This window comes from Petaurus breviceps, unplaced genomic scaffold (assembly GCF_028583685.1).
Source record: "Petaurus breviceps papuanus isolate PSGF00001 unplaced genomic scaffold, PetGlider_PUasm1.0 76, whole genome shotgun sequence".
Lineage (NCBI taxonomy): Eukaryota > Metazoa > Chordata > Mammalia > Diprotodontia > Petauridae > Petaurus > Petaurus breviceps.
Genome location: NW_027186473.1, coordinates 8287445 through 8314882, shown reverse-complemented (window position 1 = coordinate 8314882; position 27438 = coordinate 8287445). Strand labels below are relative to the sequence as shown.

The 27438-nt window shown below is 37.9% G+C and overlaps 1 protein-coding gene across 1 annotated transcript in view; it reads left to right on the top strand.

Moving 5' to 3' along the window:
* Window positions 1-134: 134 nt before the first annotated feature.
* Window positions 135-27438, top strand: part of CNGA1 (cyclic nucleotide gated channel subunit alpha 1) — a 42058-nt gene continuing 14754 nt past the window's right edge. The window contains exons 1-3 of the mRNA XM_069105029.1: window positions 135-206; window positions 22504-22627; window positions 23584-23697. Of these exons, the coding sequence (XP_068961130.1) occupies window positions 22512-22627; window positions 23584-23697 (230 nt within the window). The 5' untranslated portion in view covers window positions 135-206; window positions 22504-22511. The remainder of the gene's footprint in view (window positions 207-22503; window positions 22628-23583; window positions 23698-27438) is intronic.

Genomic DNA, 27438 nt, shown 5'->3' with positions numbered 1-27438 from the left:
TTGGACGCAGTCAAAATGACCTGCACCCAAGGACCTAGAAGGCCACATGTGGCCTCAAGGCCTCAGGTCCCCCACCCGTGGAATATGCAGTTTTCCACACCCATAATTATATATAACAAGCTCCTTGTTAGATTGTAAGCTTCTGGAGAAAAGGGAGTGTCTTTTACCTTTCTTTGTATCCTGGTACTTAGCACAAGGCCTGGCAGGTAGAGTCACTTAATAAATGCTAAATGACTGACTGACTGACTGACTGACTGACTGACTGACTGACTGACTGACTGACTGACTGTAGACGTGGAGACAAAGGAGGTAGCCAGAAATGTTCATGCTGTTCATTTTAGCACAAGGAAATGCTGAACAATTCTGCAAAGGAGGAAGGGCGATGAATTTTTTTCTTCTTCAGGGCCAAGGTTGATTATAATCATACAGTATTCAAGGTTCTTGCTTTGTGTTCTCTGCCTTTACATTTTCATAGTCGTGTTTATTGTTTGGTTGGTTCTCCTTACTCTACTTTGTATTGGTTCATATGTCTTCCCATGCATCACTGTGTTCTTCATATTCCTGGTTTATCACCACGTAGTAATAATATTCCTTTACATTCACGTACCACAATTTGTTTAGTTATTTCTTAGCTAATGTGCATTTTCATGGTTTCCAGTTCTTTGCAGCTATAAATATTTTGCTGTGTAGGGGACCTTTCTTGTCTTTGCTGTCCTTGGGATATATGTCCAGAAGTGGGATCTCTGCATCAAAGAGTATAGATATTTTAGTCAGCTTTTTGTTTTGTTTTGTTTTAGCACAGTTCCTAATTACTTTCCAGAATGTTTAGACTGATTCACAGATCAACCAAACGTGTATTAGTATGTTTACCTTTCTATGACACCTTTCAGCATTAACAATTCCTATCATTTCTCATCTTTGTCCGTTTGCTGGGCATGAGATGAAACCTCAGAGTTGTTTTGATTTGCATTTCTCTAATTTTTTTGTGGTCTGGAGCAGTCTTTCATATGGTAGTTTATAATTTGCTGTTCCTTTGTGAACTGTTTGTTCATATCCTTTGATCACTTATGGGAATTGACTCTTGGTCTTATATACTTATGTTAGTTCTCTATATATCTATGACATCAGTTCCTTCTTAGAAGTATTCAATGCACAGATTTTTATGCAATTTACAATTTCTTTTCTTGTCTTAGATGCATTGATTTTGTATATGCAAAACTTTTTCATTTTCTATAATTGAAGTTAGCTGTTTTATATTTTTATTTTGTTTACGTATAATTAAAAACTCTCTTCCTGTCCTTTGACAAGGACATATCTGAGAAATGTGTCATCCCTTCATAAGATGACAAGTCACCCAACAAGTCAGGTTACTGACAAGTCAGGTTCCTGGTGTGCCATTTGACACATTTTCATAGTGTTGCAATGTCCCTTTTCTCATCTGTCATTAGAGTTGCAGTTTGCCTGTGGAGGTGTCAGTAGAGATTTTTCCCTGTCACATTTTTACTGAGAATAATAGCCTAGTGAGTGGTTATAGTTTTGGAATGGCAAGCATGAAAGGGAAAAAAAAAACCCAACTTGATTAACTTTATGGTTGAATGAAAAGTGTATTGGATGTGGAGTCAGAGGTCTAAGGTTTGAATCCTAGTTCTCCTTCTTACTATCTATGTGACTTTGGACAGTTTCTTTTTTTCCCCCCTTCTCTGTGCTTCCATTTGTAAAAGGAGAAGATTAAGTGCTCTCTACATTTTTCTTCTGCTCTAAATCCTATAACTCTTAAAGGTTTTCACTGTCATTAACTAACCCTTTATAAGGAAATAAATGAAGTCTTAAAATGAAATGCATGCTTCAGAAAACTTAAAAAGCTTGGGAAACTGTCTAACAGAACTTTGCATTTATAAAGTACTTTACAGTTTTCAAAACACTTTCACATATGCAAAATCATTTGCTTCTCAGAACAACACACTGAAGCGGGGAGAAATGATTACATCCATTTTAGAGACGGCATAAAGGTTCAGAGAGATGAAATGATTTATTCTTGGTTTTTCACTTAGGAAATGGCAGCGATCGAACAATAATTCAACTCCTTTTCTTCACATACTCTTCTGATAGTGTTCTATATACTAGTTGCTTTTCTGTCATATAGAAAATGTTCTATAGACCAGAATAACAGATTCATAAAGGGGTTTCTACAATTTTCTTCAATGAACATTGCTAAACTTTAAGAAAAAATTCTAGTTCAGTGATTACATGTTAAGATTATTCAGTGCTAGAAAATAATTGTATTTACTGGCATAATTGCTTAAAAATAAACTGGGTGATTAATTTTGCAGCTGAATACAGCCTGCCTTGAGTTAACTTTTCTTGTGATTATCACATGCCCTTAGGGTTAACAGCTGAGGGGTTGAGTGGTGGGGACAGAAGGAAGAAGGTGGTCTGACCAGTTAGAATATCAGAAAGGCATTCTAGATAGTATCTGAATTGCCTTATCATTATATAGTCAGCCCTTAACCAGAAACTAGCACACCACTGGGAGGGATACCTAGCGTCACCTTTGTACACAAGAAACCTAGGTGGGTGGGAAATACAGATACAACTTCCTGCTCCCCTGGCTGCCTTCTCATAGGTCATTATGATGAGAAAGACATGTGGTCAAGTGAAAGTGAAAGAAAACTCCTGGGACACTAGCAAAATTAGCCATGCTTTTTGCAAGCCCTAAAGTTATTTATATGGATCTCTGATCCACTACAAACACAGACAACAAGGTTACCTTCTGGCAAGCTTATCATTTGCCCTTTCTACTCCTTAAATGCTAACTACTGTAGCATAGGTACCTTCTCACACTGTTATGTCACCTGCAGAGTCGCTCACAATTTTAATTCCTATGGGATGGGTTTCTCTAAGCAGTGCACTCACACCCTCTCTCAGTGGTTCTTAACCTTTTTTGTGCCACAGAGCCCTTTAGCAGTCAAACAACACCTATGGACCCCCTCTCAACAGAATGTTTTTGATGCATAAAATAAAACAAAGTAAATTGAAATATTGAAATAAAGATGAAATATTTTTTCCATCCAAGTTCATGGACACTCTGAAATCTACCTAGACTCCATGGCAGGTCCATGGATCCTTGATTAAGAATGCCCTAGTTAGATTAAGAACTTCTATTAATTAATGATTATTAATAGATTATTATAATTAAATATGACAATTATTAATTAAGAACTGCCCTAGTTAGCAGTATATATAATATGTATTCTTTCAAAATTCAGCTCATATACTCCATCAGTTTTTTCTTGATGTCTTTAGTTTCTGATGATCTTTCTCTTGTGGATCTTTGCTTAGACTTTTCTTAGTCATTATTTTGTGTTTGTGAAAGTGTATATTCCTCTCCTAAACTGTGAGCTCTGATATGTTGCAGCTTATCTATGTACAACATAAATACCCGTGTTTCCCCAACAATAAGACACTGTCTTATTAATTTTTTTTGGACAGAAAAACACCAGAGGGCTTATTTTCAGGGGAGGGCTTATTTTAATGAATATTGACAGCAATTTTAATAAACAGGTAAACGTGAACAAAAAAATGTACCTTTATTCAATAAGCAAATCACTGGGGAAGAACAGGATGACGCGCTCACTGCTGCAGCTCTGATTGGATGCAGCTCGGAGCGCGGCGTGCATTTCAGGGGGGGGAACGGTGCATACAGAGGGTACCGTAATGTAGCGTGTAGAGCAGGGGATCACCTTCACTACAGCAGCAATCTCAATAGGGCTTATTTTCGGGGGAGGGCTTATTTTAGAAGAATCTTACACAGTAAGGGGAGGGCTTATTTTCGGGATAGGTCTTATTATTGGGGAAACACAGGGTAGTCTCTGTTGACTTTTGAGCAACTCATGATATCAGTTTTTTAGTCTGTAATGTTCTATGACTTAGAAACATATAGCAAAACTAAAACATATGACTGTTTGGGGAAAAAAAAGTGGATTTTGAGGGTGGAGCCAAAATGGCTGAGTTGCAGAAAGAAATGTATTGAGTTCCTCCACCCCCAATTCCTTCAAAGGGATCTAGAAAACACACCAGACTGAATACTGATGGGGAAATCCAAGGAAAAAAAAAAGATTTTTTCCAGCCCAGGTCGGTATAGGATAACAGATAGAGAGGTCTGTGTACTATATTTATTAGATTATAAACTTCTTTTTTTTTTAGTTTTATTTTTTCCCAATTACAAGTAAAAAAAAAATTTAACATTCAGTTGAAAAAATTTTTACTTCCAAATTCTCTCCTTCCATTCTTCCCCTCTTCCCTCCCTGAAATAGTAAGCAATTTGATATAGGTTATACATGTGCAATCATGTAAAACATATTTTCATATTATGGATTGTAAATTTCTTAAGGACAGGACTGTCTTTTGTCTTTCCTTGTATTCCCAGTGCTTCGCACAGTGCCTGACAGATAGTAGGCACATAATAAATGCTAGTTAATAAACTGGCTGCAGATCTTAGGGACAAAGAGGTTAACCAGAAATAGCCATGCAGTTCATGGAGGGAGAGGTTGTGTAACAGGGCAAGAAAGCTCTCCCAGATCCAGCATAGAAGGGTCTAAACTTGTGCAGGGTACAGGAATTGATGCAATCGGACAGTTCTGTTATTCATTACCTAGTTCTGAGTCACAGCTGCAATGTAGACTGAGGAAGAAACCTGTACCTACGGGTGGTATTCCAAGGGGAAGAATGGTTAGGAACCTTTGACTCTGTACTGAGAGAGGAGCAAGTTCAGAAACAAACAGAAATTGTATGACTCAGCCCAGCAAGATCTCTGTTCCAGTTCTTAGCCAAATCTGAAGCCTGAACCAGAACAGAAAACTCAGACCAAAGGGATGTCTGTAGTTCTGAGACTCTGAACCAGCAGAGCTTTTCTGTTGGCTGATAGTGATTGAGTCCAGGAGTTTATAAGAATAAATTATAATAACAATTGGAAAATTAATGAGAGCTATGGAAGAAAGAATTGGAAAGGGAATTAACAGCTTGTCACAAGAGGTACAAAATTTTGCCCAAGCAACAAACTTTCTAAAACTAAAAATTGGTCCATGCAGAAGGTAATGACTGAGGAGATGATAAACCATTAAAACAAAGGCAAAAGGCTGAAAAAAAAAATAGAAAAAAAATGTAAGGTGTCACATAGCAGAAAGAGTTGACTTGAAAACATCAAGGGAGGTGATAGTTTAAGAATCGTTGCACTACCTGAGAGTCCAAATGTTGTCACCTGCCTCAAAAAAGAGCCTAGATATCATATTTCAAGAAATAATAAAAGAAAACTTCCCAAATCTCTTAGAACCAGAGGGCAAAGTGAATTTGAAAGAATCTATTGGTCCCCTCCTGAAAGAAACTCTAAGATGAAAGCTCCAAGGGATATAATAGTCAAAATGTAGAACTCCCAGGTTAGAGAAAAAAATACTGCAAGTAGTCAGGAAGAAAGAATTTAAGTACCTACAAACCACAGTCAAGATTACACAGTTTAGGGTAGGGTATCTCCAAAGGATCAGAAAACTTGGAATATGATATTCCAGAAGGCAAAGAATATGGGTTTATAGCCAAGAATAATGTTAACCAAAAAACTGAGTAAAATCTTACAGAGAAAAAAAATCAAATCTTTAATGAAACAGAGGATTTCCAAGCATTCCTGATTAAAAGATGAGAACTTTGTAGAAACTTTGAAATAAAAAGAAGTTAAACATTAAAAAGTTAACTTGAGTGACTAATAAGGGACTAAATAAAGATAAACTGTTTACATTCTAATATATGGAGATGTTACATATATCCTCTCAGAACACTGAGTTAAATTAGAGGACATGGGAGTGGTTCTGTTCTGTCTTGATCTCAAAAGAAGAATGGAAAGGGAAGAGAAGAGAATTATACTCAGCGAAAGAGGAGTGGAAGGGAGAGGAAGAATGGGGGAAATTATTTCACACAATGTGCACAAGTAGAAGTTTATATAAACAAGGAGGAAGTGAGGGAGAATGAATGACACTTTAATTTCACTCTCATCTAAACTGGTCAAAGGAGAGAAGAGTACATATATAGTTGGGCGGTAGAATACATATCACTCAAACAAGAGTGAAAGGGAAGAAAGGAGAGGTGGGCAATAAGAAGTAGGGCAGATTAAAGGAGAAAGTAGTCCTAAGCAAAACCAACACAAAAAAAAAGAAAAGAAAGATGCATAGAAATATTTATAGCAGCTCTGTTTTACAATGGTAAAGAATTGGAAACTAAGGGGGGGCATTAATTAGAGAATGACTGAACAAGTTATGGCATATGAATGTTATATGATACTGTAAAAAATGATGAAGGGGATAGTTTCAAAGGAATCTGGAAAGACTTGTATATGCTGGTAAAAAACTGAAGTGTGATGAGCCAAGAGAACAATTTATTCCATGACAACAGCATGGTAAAGGCAAACAACTCTGAAAGACACAAGAGCTCTGATCAGTCAGTATTAACTAGCCATGATACCAGAGGACTCTTGATGAAACATGCTACCCAGCTCCTGATAGAGAGGGAGAGGATTCAGAGACATTTTAATAATTACTCATGACTACTTAAATTTTTTTCTTTTTAAAATTATGCTGATGGTTGCTTTGAAGTAGTTGATTGAATAATGTAGGAGAAGAGTTTTTTTTTTTTCAAATGAAGTGAAAGAATCACGGTTTTGTCTTAAAATGGTGAGTCAAATGTACCACCATGTGACTCTGATGTTTGAGTGTTGGTATGAAAAAGAATATGTTTTACACATTTCTCCATATATTGATATTTTAAATTTTTGTCAAGCTAACATGGTCATTTAAAAAGAGGGTATCATTTATAAGAGGAAATAGATTCATTATCTGTTAGCAGAACTAGGAGCCTAATAGGAAGACAGATTCTGCTGCAGTATAACATAGAACTTTTAAAATATGATGGGCTGCTTTATAAGCCACATGTTTCATTATTACTGGAAGTTGTCAGAAAAATGGGTGGTATAATATTAAATTGACCTACAATATCCTACAAATTATGTTTGTTGAATTGGATGGTAGAAGGGATTCCTGTGTTGAATGGGAGAAGGCTGAACTACATGAGCTCTAAGTTTGTTTGACTCTTGTGTGTGTCCTCTCAAAAGTTCACTGCAAAAGAAATGCCTTCTTGACCTGAATTCTACCCTAGATCTCCTCCACAGTGGAGGAATATAGTACCAGTAGGTATTACAGATTTTTATTATTTCCCTTTTATAGATGAGGAAACTGAGGCTCAGAGAGGTTAATGACTCACCTAACAGGGGTAGAACCTGTCTTTAATGTATGGATGGATTTTCATAGATTAATATTCGCTTCTATGGAATTGCCATTGATGTGTAATTCCAATCACTTTCTTTACTGTTCCCACCATATTGCCTCAGATTATATCAGATGCTTCATTCATCTTCTCATGCAATCTCATGGCTCCACTGGACAAGTAGCAAATATTATTTGCTGATAGTGATTATAAAGGTGATTTTTTTTTCTCCTTGAGAAAGTACTTTATTTTGAACTTAATAATAATCAGCACATTGAAACATTTCAATATGCAAAGAAGAACAAGAAAGAGAATTATATAAGAAACTGAAATTTTATTACATACAAAACAGGCCAAACTACTTTGATATATCTATTATCACCTTACCAAATGTCCAGAAGGAGTGATCTACACTCACTACTTTCACACCTAATATCCCCACTCACTCACCTCTCAACCCCTTGCAATATAGTTTTCTTGTCCATCGCTCTGTTGGAACAGTTTTATTTCCAAGATCTTATTGCTAAGTCCACTGACTTTTTTTCCTGTCTTCATCTTCATTGATTTCTCTTTAGCATTTGACTCGAAGTGTCTCCTCTATGTTTTCTCTCTTACTAGCCTTTCTTCCCTTGACTTCAGTTTCCCTTACTCTGACTCCTCCTTCTCTGTCTCTTTTGATAGTTTCTCATCTTACCAACCCTTAAATATGAGTGGAAGCTAAGATTCTATCTTAATTCATATTCCTTTATGTAGATATACTTTCTTTTGGTGATCTCATATACTCTGCTGGCATCAGTTGTTATACTTAACAGATTTGGAGCTGGAAAGGGTGTTAGAGGCCATCTAATACAGTCATCTCATTTTTCAGATGAGGAAACTGAGGCCCAGAAAGGTTAAGTGTCTTATCCAAGGAAACAGGTATTGAATGTCAAGGATAGTATTTGAACCCAGGTTCTCTGACTTCAAATTCTAATTTCTTTTTATTCTACTACAATGAGTGCAAATGACTCAAAAATCCTCCACTTTTACTTCCACTCTTCTCAGAGTTCTAGTCTTATATTTTCACCTGTTGGCTGGATATTTCCATTGGAATATTCTGCCAGGATCTTAAACACAATAAACAGAAAACTGAATTCCATCTTCTGCTTAAACTTGCTCCTGCACATATCTTCTTTTTTCCTATTGATGATACCACCAACTTCCCATTCATAATCTTGGATTTTTTGATTTTTGATTTGATTATTTGATTACTCCTCCCTCACACCCACTATATACAGTCAGTTTCTGTCAATCCTATGTCTATAAATATGTCTTTAAACCATCCTCTAACTTCCATTCCTGCTGTAACTATTTTAGGTTAGACTGTCCCCTCTTCCCACTATGAGCATTATAATAGCCTTCTTATTAGTTTTCTCTCCTCCAATTAGCTCCTTCACTAAATATTTACCCTTAGTAAAAGGTAATCTTCCTAATGTACTATCCTGATCATGTCATTCTCCTATTAAAAAACTGTCTGTATCCTTCCCATTTTCTACTAAATAAAATATAAACTTCTTCAATTCAAGGACATCTACATTCTGATTCCAATATACCCTTTCTAGCCTTATGTATACCTTCAAATATTCTACACAAATTGGACTATATTCTGTTCCTCTCTCTTACTGTATTCTTTCCCATTTTTGTGGCTTCAGAAAAGATTTCTTCTCCTTCCCTCCTTCATCTCTGCTTGTTGAAGTCCCACCCATTTGTTATGGTCTACTTTAGTTAATACCTTTTTGTTTTGTGACAGACCTCTGGTATAAGGGAGTTCCTCTTGGGAGGATGTGGGGTTCCCCTATTGACCCTTGCTTTCTATTATTGGGCTTACAGCACCATACTATCTCAATGTGGGTGTTGCTGTCAATAGGTTAAATCCTTGTCTAGGTACCCAGTTTGTCTAAGGAAAGACCTGTGGGGCCAGCCAGAGAGGTCAGGAAAAACAACCCCTTAATGAGGTCAGATGATGAAAATAACATGCAACACAATGGGAATCAGTTCACTGCAAAGTCTTATTGTAAGTAATGGGAAAGAGGGAGCAAGGGAGAAAGAAAAGGGGGACTTAACAACCAACTCAGGCATCTACACCAACATGGGGTATAACTCACATAAGGGCTGTACTGTATTGGGAAGGACAGAGGCAGGGATCCATGCAGCAGGAAAGGGGTGCTCCAGTGGGAAATTACACTCCTGTTGGAAGGGAGGGTGTGCTCCAAAGGACCGTTCTAAGAGTTGGGTTGTTATACTTTGATTTTGGGTGGTCCTTCTGGAACTGGCTGATTTGCGTATCAGAGATTAGGAAAAATGTTATTTTGGGGTTTGTTATCAGGGGAAAAACAAGCTGGTGGTTGACAAAAGTATTATTTGGGGAGACTCAGCTATAACAACCTTCAAAAATATTATTGTTAATATTTCCACAAATATATTCCATAAGTTTGTAGCCTCCCTTAAGGGGATTACACCAGGCCTAATTTTATAATGGTTCCTATGCAAAGATTCTATAAACTACAGTCTTCCTTAAGGGGAGACTGTCATTTTACTCTCAGGACCACTAGGCTCAATCTTATGACATTCCTCCAAAAAACCCTCCTTAACCTCAACTGAAACTACTATTTCCCTATCTGAGGGGCTCTTAATCTTTTTTTGTTTTTGTCATAAACTCCTTTGGCAGTCTGATAAAGTCTATTGTCCTTTTCTGAGAATAATATATTTAAAAGCAGAAAATAAAATGTATAGGATTACCAAAGAAATAAAATGTTAGTGAAAATATATATTTTTTTCCCATGCAAGTTCATGTATCCCCTGAAATTCTGTCCATAGTCCCATCCACAATTAAGAATTTCTTTACCCTTTACCCTGTTCAAATTTCTGACAACATATTGACTAACACTATGTTAGTGTTAGTCACAAATAAGGGTGGTTAGAGAGTGTGACAAACATCACCGTTAACAATATTTTTATTCTCGCAGGAGAAAGGGGAAATAAAAAATCATGGAATTTATTGGCATTTAAGTCTTTAAATCACATTAAAACCAGACAATGTGATGTATGTAACATAAACAATAGTATAACAATGTGTTAAAATATCAGGTTATCAAGAATAAATCACAATAATTAAATTCACAGACAGCAGCAGCATCTTTTGCTACTAGATAGAATTACCCAATTTCATTTTCAATACCTATAGTTTCTACATTTTAATTTTTCATTTTTTTTAAAGCAATCAGGGTTAAGTAACTTGCTCAAGGTTACACGGCCAGTTATTTCTGGGTGTGGTGCTGAGTGTCTGAGCCCTGGATTCGATCTCCAGGTCATCCTGACACTGGAGCCGGTGCTCTTACTCACTGTGCTACCTGGCCACCCCTTCCATCCTTTTTTCCATTTTTTTTAAAGCAATCAGGATTAAGTAACTTGTTCAAGGTTACATGGCCAGTTATTTCTGGGTGTGGTGCTGAGTGTCTGAGCCTGGGATTCGATCTCCAGGTCATCCCAACACTGCAGCCTGGAAGTCCCTAGTTTCTTCATTTTAAAACTGGAGGTAATATAAGCCTGTTTCTGTATAACATAGATATGTTGTGAGGATAAGATAGTTTGTAAAGCACTTTATAAATCTTCAAATGTGATATAAATATCATTACAATTTTAGAATTATAATCCATAGTCCAGAAACCAAGTTCTAGGTTTGCACAGATCAGGATCAGTCCTGGTGACTGTTTTTTGTTTTCAAAATCAGTTTGGCTTGTCTCACTCAGGGTTTCTACTAGAAACCTCAGACTTTGGTTCATATTTAGACCTATACAGAAAAAATAAAAGAGCTCTCTGTGGCCTGTCCCCATGCAGTCATTCAGGTTTACATTGCGTATAAAATACAGATTTAAATACAGTTTTTTTTTAAAATGCACAGAAATTAAAAATAACTTCTGAGCCTTTAAATAGTCAAGCCAATTCTCCTTCCCTCCCTAGTAAACTCCATTTTTCAGGGATCTCTGCTATATTCCAACTTGTAGTGTCATTCATGGTTTAGTCCCTCTGGAAGGGAAATGTGTTTGGTGCTACTAGAGAGTGACCTTCTTCACCATGGCTCTCTTTCTTGCTGCTTTCCTAATTCTTGGGCCATGTGGCAGATCACATTCTATCCAAAAGGCTTGATTCAGAAATTTGATTGGAGCTCCTCTTCTCTGCAGAAGGCTGAGTCTAGGAACTCCTTTGCTTGTAGGAACTCCATTTTGTAGCTCTATAGTTGGAATGGGACTCTGAGGCCAAGCCTCTTTTGCTACTCTTCCAGCTGCCATCTCTGGAGCTGAGAGGTTCCTCTTGGGGTTTTGCTGATGTTTTACTTTGAAAAGACCCAGATCTACTTTTTGTATCTAGCTCTTCTCTCAGTATGCTGTCTCTGGGTTTTGGTCTCCTTGATAGGTTTGCATGCCATCTCTGCTACATTACATCACAGCTACATTAGCTGTGATTAACCAATCATTCTCAGTGTGGTATCAGTCAGTGTTGGGCCTTTTTCAGTTATCCTGATCTATATCTGGTCACTGGACCCAGATGGTTCTGGAGGAGAAAGTGAGGCCGGTGACTTTGTACAGCCTTCCCTCACTTAGAACCAATTCACTTGCAAATCTTGGCATCATCTTCCAGATGTCGTGGTCCTCTTCAAGAATGAAAGACAAACCACCACAAATCAGTAAGTAAGCCAGAAGGTACCCTTGACAAGGGTATTCATTCATACTCCCATCATGGAGATAATAATAATTTCAAAGAATGGTTATGTCCAAACCAGATCAAAGACTTCATCCTTTTAATTAATATTATTTGGGAGAGAGGAAAGGGTTTATATTACAGGAAAAAGCTCTACTTGCTTACCCCTACTTATGGCTCAGTCAAGGAACATATCAGCAAAAAAGTACTGCTATATTATCTGAGTAATTCTTTTGTTAGGCAAAATATATATACAAGAACAAATGTGCCATTTTCTATCCAGGCAGTCCCCCTTAGTTCTTAGAAGCCTTGACTTCTGAGATACATGGTAGCATAGCTATTAAGCCCAGAGTATTTGCTATTAGAGAAAAGCCACAGATGGGGCCCACAGCATTAGATGGACTAACTCAGAGTGTGAATGTAGGTAGGAAGCTTTTGTACAATAAGCACTGGGTCAATTAATTATAGCTATTTGGGATAATATAATAGAGATGAAATATTACACTGTAAGTGAATGTCAAAGTTTAACCATACAAACCAGAGGAATCAAATAAAATTACCCCTCTGTTGTATAAACAATCCTGAGAATACACTAGATCAAGAGACGCCATAATCCAAAAGCCTCGAAACACTGGGAGTGGTCTGTATAGTTCACACAAAGTGAACCCTTATCTGGCAGGTATCATCTGGTTGTATTTGATAGATAAGTCAAACACATATAAAAGAGTTCAGTGACGATGTGGTATATAGCTGAATGCTAAAATGAGTAATGCTTAATGTTGTAGGTGTTCAGACATGGCAACATCCACAAGGGCTGAAGTAAGTCCCATAAATGTCTCATAAAGGAGGTGAAAATTGAACTGGCCCTGAAGGACAGTTAATTTTTGGATAGAGAAAGAGGAAGAAGAAAGGTATTCCTGATGGGGGCATGGCATGGTATAATGTTAATGGGATATAGGATCTTCCTCACCCATTAATAGGACTCATGTGGAGCCCATTAAGGGAAGCTTGCTTAGGGGAGGTTTGCTTGTAGGAAGACTTTCACACCTTCTGCTAATTTCTTATTAGGCACTTAGGAGAGTTGTGATGCCTTCTGGCTCTGAGAAGTGTATATATACTCTGAGTTGGTATTTTGCTTTGGGGGCTCTCTTACGAGAAGGATCTTGTGATTCCCTGGTTGAAATTCTGGGTGGTCATATGTTTAGAGCTCCCCAACTGCTCAGATGTAAAGGCTCTCTTGATCCAGGGATGTATGTAAAGTGTATAGCAATATTGCTTTGATTCAGGCAGCCCTGTCTGTTGGTCTTTACTGCTTTGCTTGTATTTTCTCTGAAGTTCAGGGTGCTGACTTTTCCCCTAAACTAGTGAATGTTATTAAAAAATATATTGTTGACCCCTAGTAAAGCAGATTTAAGAACCTGTGCCAGCAGCCATCCTGGGTATGCCAGTGTGGTTGCCACTACATATGGCAAAAAGTCATGAAGTCTGTAGTAATCATAGAATGTTGGAAGGTCAAGTGAGTAAATAGTCTTGTCTGGAGAGATGGGTTTCTCAAAGAGGGAATAGTGGGAAATAAAGTTTGTAGGTAGAATGGAGCCATAATATTTTGAATGTCAGATCAAGGAATTTGGACTTATAAGCAATCAGGAGCTGGTAGATCCCCTAAAGTCTTGAGCCAAATGTCTGCACATGTCAAAAGTAGGATAGGATGCAGACCAATATTTGGAGCCCTTTCATTAGTCTTCCTATCCCATTCTTTTCCCCATTGACACATAAACTCCATATGCCCTTGCACCAACAAGGAGTATTAATGCTCAAGAAACTTTCCTGGAAGATTTCCTGAGTCTATTCCATTTCCAAGAGAATTTTCCCAGACTGATGATCATAGTCTTACTGCTATTCTCCTCTCAGGATAAAAGAAAATACTGTTATTGTGTCCTTCTGTGTCTGCTTCTACTCCCAGCATTACCAGCACTAACAATATGGACCCTGGAAGAAAAACAGATATGCCTATGAGTCAGAAGCACTTTCAAAGATTCCAGGATATTTCTGTCAAACTCAGGAGAGGTAATATACCACAGACCAACCATGAGCCGAGCAAGAAGTTGGAATGTTGAATCAGGGTTTAAAACTGACATAGCTACTCAATAAATGGGAGAATCAATCCCCTGAATGGGGAGGAAATGTAGAAATTAGGTCCAGGACCCTTGATGATGTGATATCTTTAAGAGCCACTAAAATCTACACCTGCAAATCCTAAATGTTTCAGTATTGTGATGAACTATGGTTGACAGGCATGCCAATCCTAGCAAAGGAATAAGTCAGAGGACATGCTAATGGAAACAAAGGGCTAACATGTGTCTGTTTTTTATTAAAGGAAATATTACCAGACACAGAGTAGAATAAAATCAGGTCCCATTCAAAGACTGACCCCAAACATCAGAGACTTGAAGTGGCTCCAGTTCCAGTTAACAGTACCAGTAAGTAGAGCAGTGGGTTGATGTGATCTTGATGGGAAATGCTTCCTAACTAGACAGATGTTATATTCATTAAGCATTAATTCAGGACAAATAGATATAATTTCTTTTTCTAGCTCAATGTCTTCCACACACAATGAGTTAAATTTCAAAAGGAAATTAGCACATGGAGAAGGGCGATGGTACAGAAGAGAATGAAAAATATGTCCTCAGTGCATGTGGGAACTGACAGGGTTTTAGATATAAGCAGACAAGCTCCTGCTTGTGTTTTGTGCAGCATATAAAAGCTTCAATTCATGATCACTTTGCACATGGCAATATCACACAAACCTCTCATTACTTCTCTGTCAGGGAGAATGAATGTTCTGGTGCTGCATAGAATTCTTGTGAGAAGAATTAATATGAATGAATGAATAATGAATTAATTATGAATTAACATGAATTTAGCCTGGCTAAAGAGCTGGTCTTGGTTTCAGGAAGATCTGGGTTTAGATTCTGCCTCTGACATATAGCAGCTATAGGACCATGGGTAAACCACTCAACCTCTCAATGGCCCAAGTAACTTTCTGAAACTATAAGATACATGCATAAAAGGAATGCAAAGGGCTGTTAGTCATTCTGCAGGGAAAACATAATTTTAACTAGTTAATTTATAAATGATAATTTATGGAATTTATTTTGAGCTTTTAGCATTTGGCTTTGACAGTGAGTTTCCCTCAAATAATAGAGAGATAGATTCATTGTTCAAACTCTTTTCTGGCATTGAAAGCTCTCTACAATTTATCCTCAGTGGAACTTTCCAGACATAGAGTGTATCCAGTTACAACCAACACTATGTGAATCCTCCCCTCTAGCCCCACCATTCTATTTGCTTCCTTTGGGAAAAGACTTTGAACTTTCCTACCTTTGCGTCTTTGTTTACCTATTCTCCTCAAAAAGCCTTTATTTCCCCTCTTCATCTGTTGTCCTCTACTTATCTTTTAAGGAATAGCTCCAATCTCGTCTCATTGTGAAGCCTTTTCTAACTACCATAGCTGAAAGTATTCTGTCTCTTTCCCAATTGTTCATTCTGTCTCTCAATCTCTCTCTGTCCCTCTTTTTTGAACTCCTGCAACATTTATCTGCCATATCATTTGCTTGACCACCTTCTATTAATTATTTTTTTCCACATGTATATATTTCATCTGACCCAACTAAATTACATATTTACAACTGCATGGTATATGAGAAGCAGTGTGTTGTAGTGGAAAGGGCCATAATATTTAAGTCAGAAGATCTGGGTTTGAGTACCAGCTCTTAACCTTTATTGAAAGTGTCACTCTAAGTTTGAAAGCAAATCATTTAATTGCCCCGAGTCTCAGTTTCCCTGTCTCTAAGATGAGGGGTGGGGCAGGAATAATGGCTGTACTAGGACAAGTAGCCAGACATAATGGATAGAGATCCTGAGTGAGGAAGACCTGAGATCAAGTGTGATACTGTGTTACCCTGGCCAGGTCACTTAGACTCTAGGTAATCTAGGCCAGCCTCTAAGACTATAAATTGCAGAGCAGTTACCAATCTGTGGTGGAAGAAAAAATTTCTTTTATTAGGATTTCCCCATACCAATGACATCACAGGTCTGGCAAAATAAGCAAAAAAACTTAGCTATTTCATAAAGTTGTCTTGAGAGAAGTGCTTTGTACTACTGTGTGTGTGTGCTATTTTTTAGGAGAGGGACAGTGTCTAATATGTAAAGTACTTATTTCTATCTGAGAGACAGTGTGGTGCAGGGGAAGGATAACGGGGAGGTCCTGGGTTTCCATGCCAGCTCTGCTACAATTTTCTCTGAATGCCAGGAACTGAAACGCCTTCCCAGTTAGTTCTTCTGCAGAACTCATAGAAATTAAGGTGACAGGAGGGCAGAACTAGGTGGGATTAGAGTAATGCTTCCTATTTAAAACTGCAAGTGAGAGCTGAAATAGAATCAGGAGAGCCCAGAGGTCAGAAAGGGCCACAAACAGTATTCGTGGAAGGGGTAGGGGAAGGCAAAAAGGAGAGAGAGGGATGGATGCTACTGTTGGAGGAATGAAGGAGACTCTATAAACTTTAAGATATTATAAACTGTAGTTTTTCTTACAGTTACTTTACTTGATAAATACCCATTGGCAGGTAAATGGATATTTAATGACAATGCCAGGTTATTTAATTTATACCTGTGTTGTTAAATACAGGAAGATGGGACTGGGAGATTTGGACATAAAAATATCTTGCATTTTCTCTTTATGATCAAAGTCCTGTATCTTCAGTTAAAGACTCATATCAATTTTGGAGGTCATTTAGATTAACTACCCAGTAATCATAATATGAGGGCAGCTAGGTGGTGCATTATATAGAGTGCTGGGCCTGGAGTCGGGAAAACTCATCTTCCTGAGTTCAAATATGGCATCAGACAATTACTAGCTGGGTGACCCTGGACAAGACACTTAACTTTGTTTGCTTCAGATTCCTCATCTATAAAATGAGCTGGAGAATGATATGGCAAACCACTCCAGTATCTTTGCCAAGAAAACTCCAAATGGGGTCACGAAGAGTTGGATGTGATTGAAAACAATGACTAACTGACTAAGTCATAGCATGAAAATTAGGCTATGGTGAGAGAATAAGCATTTATACAGTCCCTATTATGTGCCAGACACTGTGCTAAGCATTTTACAAATATTATTTCATTTGATCCTTACAACAACCCTGGGAGGTAGGTGGTATTGTTATTCTCATTTTACAGTTGAGGAAACTGAGGCAAACAGAGGTTAAATGTCATACTCAGGGTGACATAGCCAAGAAGTATCTGAGGCCAAATCTGAACTCAGTTCTTCCTAACTCTGGGCCCAGCACTGCTCAACTTACCTGCCTATTAGGGACAGAAATAGAGGTTGGACCTGTGATTTCATTGATGTAAGGGACTCCCTTGGGGAGGAAAACACACACGCGCACACATGTACATATACACACACATAAATAGACTGTTAGACTTGGAACCTGGAAGACAAAGGTTTAAACCCAGCCTCTGATCTTGTTGGCTGTGTGATCCTAGGTAAATCACTAAATCTCTCTGAGCCTCAGTTTCCTCATCTGAAAATGAGCCAGTGGAATGAGATGACCTCTAAGGTTCCTTCCTGCCCCATGCAGCTTCCTCCACCATTTTTGCATTTTACAGTCCTAGAGAGTTGTCTAGGGCACTGAGAAGTTGAGGGCCTTGCCCAGATACCTACAGATGGGCTGGGGCTGTAACTGAGGCAGGACCTTGGCTTCAAGGCTGGTTTGTTGTCAACCATATCACCCTGCCTCTCCACATGACAGTTGTTGTCAGCATACCAATGATGCTGATCTACGAGTTAAAAATGTAATTCATACATGAATAAACAAGGAATAAACATACTTGAATGCAATTAATATATGTCAAAAGATAAGAGTCATGTTCAAAGTAATATCATGCACAGTGTCATATGAAGACAGCAACCGTGACCATGATCATCATCTCACCGCCCTTTAATTTGCAGCAGTGTGGTCACATGCTTTGTGTCTATAATCCTATAGAGCAAAAGAAATGAGAAAATGAAAATTGGAGAGAAAACACTCACAGGAATTTTTTAGAAAAGGATCAAGAATAAAATTAAGTTAAAAATCCCAGATGGAAACCCTGACGTGTAGTGTAACTTTATGCTAACCCATATGTAGCAATCCCATAGAAGTGTAGGGTGTGGAGAGTATATCTCTGGTTTCAGTGACAAATAGACCAAAGCCCTACCCTACACGTCAGCCCTGCCAATTGAGTCATTGTCTCACTGGGTAAAAAGGCAGTTTTTAGTATGAATGAGAATTACTACAGAAAGTATTTAAAATGTAAAATCTTTTTCATTAACTATTTATTAGCTCCAAGCTTCCCCTCCCCTTTTATAAAAAATGGGAGTTTTTAAATGTTTTTAAAATGTTTTAAATTTTTAAAAAAATTTTTAAATGTTTTTAAAAAAACTTTCTCTCCTTTCTCAGTCTCAGACCTTAAAATAATAGGTTTAAACCAAACATTCATTTTACTGATCATATAACAAACAATACAAAGACATTGATATATAAACAAAATGTTTTGGCTATGAAGAAGGTCATAGCCAGTGTGCTAACGTGACTTCTGACTCCTCCAAAATACTGGAAACCTAGTTAAACAATTCATTTTTTTGTAGAGTATCAGGTAGAGATTCTCAATTCCCCTCAGGAATTCTCAAAATGTCTTCTTCTCAAGATAAGATCTAAATTTAGTCCTCTCAAAATATCTCTTCAGATTTTCTGAAGGATGACTGTTAACTCATCAATTCCTTCCAAGACTTGTTCTCTTGTGGCTTACAGAAAGCAAGCAGACTTTTAATAAATAATGAATGAATGAAAAAACACGAATGAATTGAAGAAATGTTCCTTCTATTCTATTCCCTCCCCACACCCTGAGATTGAAAAAATGTAAAGCAGAGCTGTCATTTTGGCAGTTCATTCTTGTCTATATTCTTTGTTTCTTTGGATCACTAATCAGTTATCAGTTCAGGAAAAAATACTAATCCAGATTCCTTCTTTGCTTTAGTGATATGTCCATTACAGAATCCCCATATAATTAAAATCCTTTATAAATAAATCATGTCCTGAATTATCTATATTTGCAACCACAGGTCTCAGTCCATAGATGGTTTTTGTCCATACCTGCTTGCAGGTTTTAGGCTAGGTCAAGCTAATTCTAAGCAAAATTAGGTTGTTTTTTTTTTTTTTTGGTGGTGGTTATTATTGGGGCGGGGGCGGGGGCAAGCAATAACAATAGTTGAAGTTTATATGTATGTATGTGTGTCACTTTGAAACTTTATTTTTATCATCTCATTGGAAATTTCATGTGTCCCTATGAGGGTAGTACTCTGTGATTTATTGTCTCTGCTATGATGCCAGGCCATCTCCAGTCATCCTGATCTGTATCTTGCCACTGGACCCAGATGACTCTAGAGAAGAACGTGTGTCTGGTGACCTTGCATAGCCCTGCCTCACTTCAGTCTAATTCACTTGCAAGTCAGGGCGTCATCTTCCTGATGTCATGGTCCTCTTCCAGAATGAAGGACAAACAACATCCTTAACTCCTAGAAGTAACCTCTTCCTTCAGTTTGGGTGGACAAGTTTACGGTGGTCCTTTTTGCGTTTCCTTTCGTTTCACATTCTTTGATCCTACAACTTCCTAACACTGTTTAGGATCTCCCTCTCTACTTCAATTTTTTTCTTCTTTGTGTTTGCCTTGAAAAACTCCCATTCTTAAAAAAACAAAAACTTTCTCCCTGATAAGCTGCAGGGTGGATTCCCTCCAACCCCATCCCCATTTTTCTCTAAGAGATGAAACAACCTGTACTTTGTGAGTATAAAGTAGATATTTGGCATGGGCAGAAATCCAATCATATCATAGTCTCCTTGCCTCAGATCTCTCCCCACTAAAATCGACCATTCACTCAGCTTCCAAAATTATTTTCCTCAACCTTAGTTCTGCCCCTGCTCAGTGATCTCCAGTGACTTCCAGGATTAAGAATAAACTCCTGGGGCGGCCAGGTAGCACAGCAAGTGGGAGCACCGGCTCCAGTGTTGAGAAGACCTGGGGATCGAGTCCCGGGCTCAGACACTTAGCACCCACCCAGAAACACCTGGCCGTGTAACCTTGAGCAAGTTACTTAACCCCAATTGCTTTAAAAAAAAAAAAAAAGAATAAACTCCTGTAGGGGTGGCTAGGTGGCACAGTGAGTAGAACACCGGCCCTGGAGTCAGGAGGACCTGAGTTCAAATCTGAACTCAGATACTTAACACAAAAACTAGACATGTGACCTTGGGCAAGTCACTTAACACCAATTGCCCTCCAAAAAAAGAAAAAGAATAAATTCCTGTGTTTGGCATTTAAAGCTCTCTATAACCTGACTCCTTCCTATTTTCAAGTCTTCTTTACATAAAATTCACACTGGATTTTAATCCACACTCTACATTAAAAGCTCTGTTTGTCTGTGTCAGGCTCCTCAAATGTGATACTCCATCTTCTGTCTTCCTGTCTTTGCATTGGCTGTCCCCTGTGCCTGGAATGCAATGATTCTTCACGCCTGCCTTTTAGTTTCTCTGGCTTCCTTCAAGATTGTACTCGAAATCCTCCTTTTCTCAGAGGTCCTTCTTGGGCCCTCAGCTGCTAGTAACTTCCTCTCAGAGATTATCTTCCATCTATTCTGAATATACTTTGTATGTGGCTAGTAGTTTTCTCTTCCCATTAGAATGTAAACTCCCTGAGGGGTAGGGAATGTTTTTGCAATTTTTTGTCCTCCCAGCATTTACAACAGTTTCTGGGACATAGTAAGAGGTTAGTAAATGCTTGTTGACTAAGTGACTGACTATGAGAGAAGAGAAAGTTGAAACCATTTTGGAGGGAAGTTGAGACTTGAGGGACATCCTACACACAGAGCAATCTTAGATGGAAGAAATTGTCTATAGAAAATGAAGATTTGTTCAGTGGGACTCTAGAGAACTAGATCCAACAGGTAGAAAATGTAGTAAAGTAGATTTTAACTCAATATAAGGGAAAGATTTCTATTGACTAAAGCTTACCAACAAAAGAAGTTATTTCTTGAGGTAGTAAGCTCCTCATTACCAATAATTTTCAAGTAGAAGCTGGTTGACCATCAGACAAGATTACCATTTAGTTAGTTGCATGAATATTGTCTGTTTTAAATCAAAAGGACTTTGAAAGTGGAATCTTTTCCCAATTAGTTTACTTTAAACATCATATGTAGACAGGCAGTATAGAAGAGTGAAAAAACACCACTAAATCTGGATTCAGAAAATCTATGTGTCTTTCAATTCATTAAACTTTTCTGAACCTCTTTTTAGAGGAATCTAAATAGAAATAGTGATTTTTGCCCTGCCTATGTCTGAGGGTTGTTGGGAGGATCAAACAAGATTAACTACATAGAAATTATTTGTAACTTATTAAAATGCCTTATAATTATCAAGTCTTTTGGATGAAGATGAAAAGCTAAACTAAACCTTGGAAATGCAACATGGCAACCTGAAGAATTACTCTGTCTTATTATTATTGGGCAAATCCAGAACCAGATCATCTCCTAAGAGAACCATATGGTCAACCACACTGGTATCTATAACAGAAGGTTTTTAGGACTTTGGCCAAAGCTACACTAGTGATTTATTTAAAAAGCTTCATTGTGACTACTTTTATTAAGAACAATAGTAAAATGAAAATTTTTATGATGAGGGTAAGTCCATAACTAAGGTTAAGCATCTTTGAAATACATATTTCAGAAAAAATCACCAGTTATAGTTCAGAAACTAAGAGTATTAAATATTTAGATGTCATACAGTTAATGGGTAGATTATTGATAATGTCCGTGAAAAATGGAAACTCTTCTTAGTTACTGATGCCCCTTTTTTTTTTTTTGAAAAGCAATTGGGGTTAAGTAACTTGCTCAGGGTTACACGGCCAGTTATTTTTTGTGTGGGTGCCAAGTATCTGAGGACTGAACTGATCCCTGGTCTCCCGAAATCGGTGCTCTTACTCACTGCACCACCTGGCCACCCCCAAACATAATTCTTTGGGATTTATTTATTTATTTTGCTTTTTGAAGGGCAAGTGTCTGAGGCTGGATTTGAACTCAGGTCCTCCTGACTCCAGGGCCAGTGCTCTATTCACTGCGCCACCTAGCCTCCTCCTGATGCCTCTTTTTAAAGTATATTTTTTAATTAGCAAGCATTTATTTTCTCTATCTTCCCTGTCCCCCTTACTTAAAAATAGAGGAAAAAGAAAACTCTTGTAAAATATATGCATAGTGAAGCAAAATAATTTTCCATGTTGGCCATGTCCAAAAATGTATGAGTTACTGGCTATTCTTCAGCCATATGAAGAGCTATAAAAACATAATCTGGTCACTAATAATTGTTCTCTCATCAGATACTAAAATGTTAACCATGAAGAGAAATGTGGTCAGCACTCAGCACTCATATGTGAACATCCCCAAGGTGATTGCACAAGACACCGAAAAGGCAATAAGAAGGATAGAAAATGGAGGTTGCAGGTAACTAAAAACTCATCATGTTTAACAATGCTCTTTACCTTAAATTTGCTCAATTTAACTTAGCACATTATCATTGTTCCAAATGGATGATCTTTTTTCCACTTTATAAGAGCTTATCTGTGTCAGCCCCTTTCCAGTCAATAGGTAAGGTCCCTCCCCTCTAGAAGGTTATTTGTGATCCAGACACATAGTATGACATAGACATAGAGTAAGTGGTTAAAGAACAGATGTCATCTTGAAATAAAAAGGTGGGCTGAGCATGCCTGAGGACATGGGATATCCAATGTCATCCACACAATACCCAAAGATGTAGAAGAAATCCTCCAGTATGTTGGATGCATCCCCCATGGAAGACTTAGGGTAGGACATAGCTAAGATGGCCAGGGCCTGATGGGTTGTAATCTGTATTATTTAAGGGAGGGGGCCCCAGTGATGAAAAGCATCATGTGAACTACTAGTGCATCTATTTTTTTTAATGTGGCATAAAATCCCTTTTAGACTAAGCAGTAAATGGATAGAAGGTACTCTCCATTTTATATCCAATTAGGTTGTGCTACTCAACAGTGTGAATCAAGATACAGCAGCCCAGATATTTTTTTTGATAGGTAAACATTACTATTATGTTCAAAACACTGAACTACTGAAGATCCAGTCTTATACCTCTTTTGTATTTTTGCTGGCATGTAATAGAGCAAAAACTCTTCACCTATATATAATGTGTATATGTATATTTATATATACAGACATATACAATGCATATATATACACATTATACATATGTATAATATATGTCTCACTAAACATCAATGGAAATTGTTGGATTATGATAGTATGCGGGAACTGGTAGGATAAGAGAATAAGGGAGGAGAGGAAGCCCCCAAGGGGTCAAGTTAGCCCACATATGTAATTGTTTAATGTGTTAGGCTAATACTTCTCTGTATGTTGTTGGAATGTAGCTCACTCTCTGACGATGATGATGACAATGCCTGTATGATGGAGCGTGGAAACCACCAAGGTGGGGATCCTTTCCAAAATAACTCCCATGCAAAGGAAGAAGCATCCTCACAGAGGTGAGCAATGTAATTTACATGTATCTCTTAAAGAATGAGTGAGGATCTCACCACCTACACAGCATAGCCTGGACCAATTCTCACAATGTGCAGTCTCCATGATAGCCTGTTCTCCTGCTCTTCCTACCATGAGGGCTCTAGAAAATTGCTAATGTCGAATGGTTCCCTAGTGTCATATGAACATTATCAAGTAATCATTTTTTTTTTACCTTTTTGGAGGGCAATTAGGGTTAAGCAACCTGCCCAAGGTAACATGGCTAGATTTTTTTTGTGTGTGGGTGTTAAGTGTCTGAGACCAGAACCAAACTCGGGTCCTCCTGACTCCAGGGCCAGTGCTTTACTCACTGTGCCACCTAGCTGCCCCTCAAGTAATCATTTTGTCCGAGAACTTAAACACTGTACCTTGAAGATTTCTTGTTTTTGACTTTCAGAGTCTTAAAGAAATTTTGGCATCAGAAGCGAAATATTATTTTCCCTTAAATCCTAGCTATTTTCAACACGCCTAGGAAATGCCTAGGAAATAATACTAGTTAGTGAATGATAGCTGGAAGTCACAATTATTTGTGTTGCAGTAGAGGAGAATCAGAGATACTTCAAGGAATGGAGGAAATCAGTTTTTAAGTATCTGCTATGTACCAGGCACAGTCCTAAGTGCTTTACAAATGTTACTCATTTGATCCTCATGATAATCATGTGAGGTGGGTGCTATTGTTATCACCATTTCACAGCTGAGGAAACTGAGGCAAGTAGCAGTTAAGTGACTTGCCCAGAATCACACAGCTACTAAATATCTGAGGCCATATTTGAATTCAGGTCTTCCTGACTCCAGGGTCCACCTACCTGTCCAAGGGAGTTGTAGTGGAAGCTGTATGTATTATGTGAGTAAATGGAAAATATGCAGGATTAAAGGTAAACAGGTTACATAGAGAGGTGGATGGTATAACCCACGGGCAGGTTACCTGTGGTAGAGTTGTCCCTAAAGCCCTCTTCAGTGATTACCTAGGATTTGTTACATTGTGAGAATACAAGTATGTGACTAGGAAGACCAGGATAGTGTGGTATGGTGGAGATAGTCCCAGAGACCTAGGTTCAAAACCTCCTACCATTACAGTTTCCTTACCTTACTCCCCCAGATTTACTCTTTGACCCAGTGACATTGGCCTCCTGGTTATTCCAGGAACAAAATCCTTCCATCTTCTCACTTGTGTGTTTTCTCTAGCTGGCCCTCGTGCTCTGAATACTCTCCCTCCTTTTCTCCAACTTCTAACCTCTCTGGCTTTCTTTAAGTCCCAATTAAAATTCTGCTTTCTACTGGAAGCCTACCTTCAGTTAATTAATGCCTATTTGTCCAGTATATAGCTTGCTTTGTCTATGTTTATTTGCAGGTCGTCTCCCCCATTAGATTGTAAGTTCCTTGAGGGCAAGGACTGTCTTTTGCCTCTTTTTGTGTTGTCAGCATTAAGCACAGTGCCTGCCAAGTGGAAGGTGCTTAATAAAAAGTTTATTGATTGGTTGATAAACCTGCCTCTGACTATTAGTTGTGTGGCTATGGACTCAATCAGTTATCTGATTGATTGAGAAACTTCCTATTTTATAAATGAGGAAACTGAGGCCTAGAGAGGTTGTGATTTTCCCATAGTCATATAGATAGTAAGTGGCAAAGTTGAGATTTGAACCCAGGCCTACACAGGATTTCTATGAACCTCAGTTCTCTCATCTGTAAAATTAGGCTAATAAATATCCAGAGTTCCAGTTGTGGGGATAAAATTAAATAATATATGTAAAAGTCTTTATAAGTATCGGTTGCTTTTCTCTCTCCCTCTTTTCTTTTTCTTTGTTCTCACTCCCTTTATTTCCTCTTTTTTTTTCTTTCTCTCTCTCCTGCCTATTCAAGCCTGACAATAGGACCCAGTGGCATTCACAGATTGCTTCTCCTTGCTAGTGGCATTGGGGTCAACCTAAACAGAATTGTATATAATCCACCTATAAAGATGTTGAGCCCTATTATGTTAATTTGTCAACTTAATTACTTCTTTTGTACGGAACCCCCCTTTTCTTATCATGTCATGTCTCATCTGAGGCTCAGGATTTTTTAAAAAGTGATTATGAATTTGATAAATCGTAATAAATTTAAACATTTCTATTTGCAAAAAGTGACAAGTATTTTATATGAAATCATGACTATACTGTACTTTTAAATATGCACACATACTTAATGTATATATTATACACTATATAGCAGTATATATTATAATATACTTATGTATAAATTATACTTAACATACTTAATATATTCACATTACTGAGTCCCCTTTTGTACTTCCTTCTGTTTTCCTCTGTGTATTTTTAAATGTTCTATTGGTGCTCCTTTCTTTCCTTTTTTTTAAACATTATCATCCTTACCTTTTGATTCTCCCCCAATATGTACTACCACCACCTTATCCTCACACACATCAGTGAAAACTGTCCCTTGTAACAAATGAGTCAAGCATTACAAGTTCACACACTGGTGATGTCTGAAGATGTAAAACTCATTCTATATTCATCACCTTGATGCCAAGAGGTGAGAAACATGCTTCATCATAAGTCTTCTAGAGCTGGGATTAGTCACTGTATCAACTAGAATTCTTAAGTCTCTCAAAGTTGTTTTCCTTTGCAATATCTGTAAATTGTTTTCCTAGCTCTGCCTGCTTCATTCTGCATCAATTCATACAAGTCTTCCAAGGTATCTCTGAATCTGTCCCTTTTGTCATTTCTTACTCTACAATAATTCTGTTCTATTCATATCACATCCCATAATTTAGTCTATCAATTCCCAGTTGATGGACAACCACATTGCTTCCCATTCTTTGCTTATATTATTATGTTTATACATATTGGGTTTTTTTTGTTTTTTCTTTTTTTTCCAAATTTTTATTAACTTCTGATTTACATCATTCATTTCCACCAGATTTTGAGTTACAAATTTTCTCCCCATTTTTCCCCTACCCACCGCCCCAAAATAGCAGTCCCACAGAATATCCCCTCCTCCAATCTGCTCTCTCCCATATTTTCTCCCATACCTCTTTCGACTTTTCCAGTAGATCTCTATGCCCCAGTGCCTGTATATGTTATTTCCCAATTACATGTAAAATAGTATTAATAATAGTGTATGTATGTATTTGAGTATTTGATTTTAAAACTTTGAATTCCAGATTCATTCCCTTCCTCCCTTGTCTTCCACCCTTACTGGGAAGATAAGCAGTTCAGCATAGGTTGTACATGTGTGGCTAATGCAAAACAATAACATAGTAGATATATTGTAAAAGACTGACTTCCCTCCTATCCCACCTCCCACTTGTTCTATTCTCTACTTTGATCCCATCCATTTTCAAAAGTGGGTGCTCGCAACTTCCCTCCCCCAAGCCTGCCCTCCCTTCCATCATTCCCCCTTTCATCCCCTCCCCCCCCTATTCTCCTGGAGGGTGAGATACCCTATTTAGTGTGTATTTCATTCCCTCCTCAAGCCAAATTCAATGGGAATAAGGTCGACCCATTCCCTTTTGCCTTCCTATTCTTCCCCTCCATTGTAACCATTTCCCCTTGCCTCTTCTATATGAGATAGTTTACCCCATTCTGTCTCTCCCCATCTCCTCTCATTATATTCCTCTCTCACCTCTTAATTTCCCCTTTTAAGTATCATCCCTTCCTGTTGAATTGGTCCTGTGCCCTCTATCTATGTATACCTGTAAACATATATAC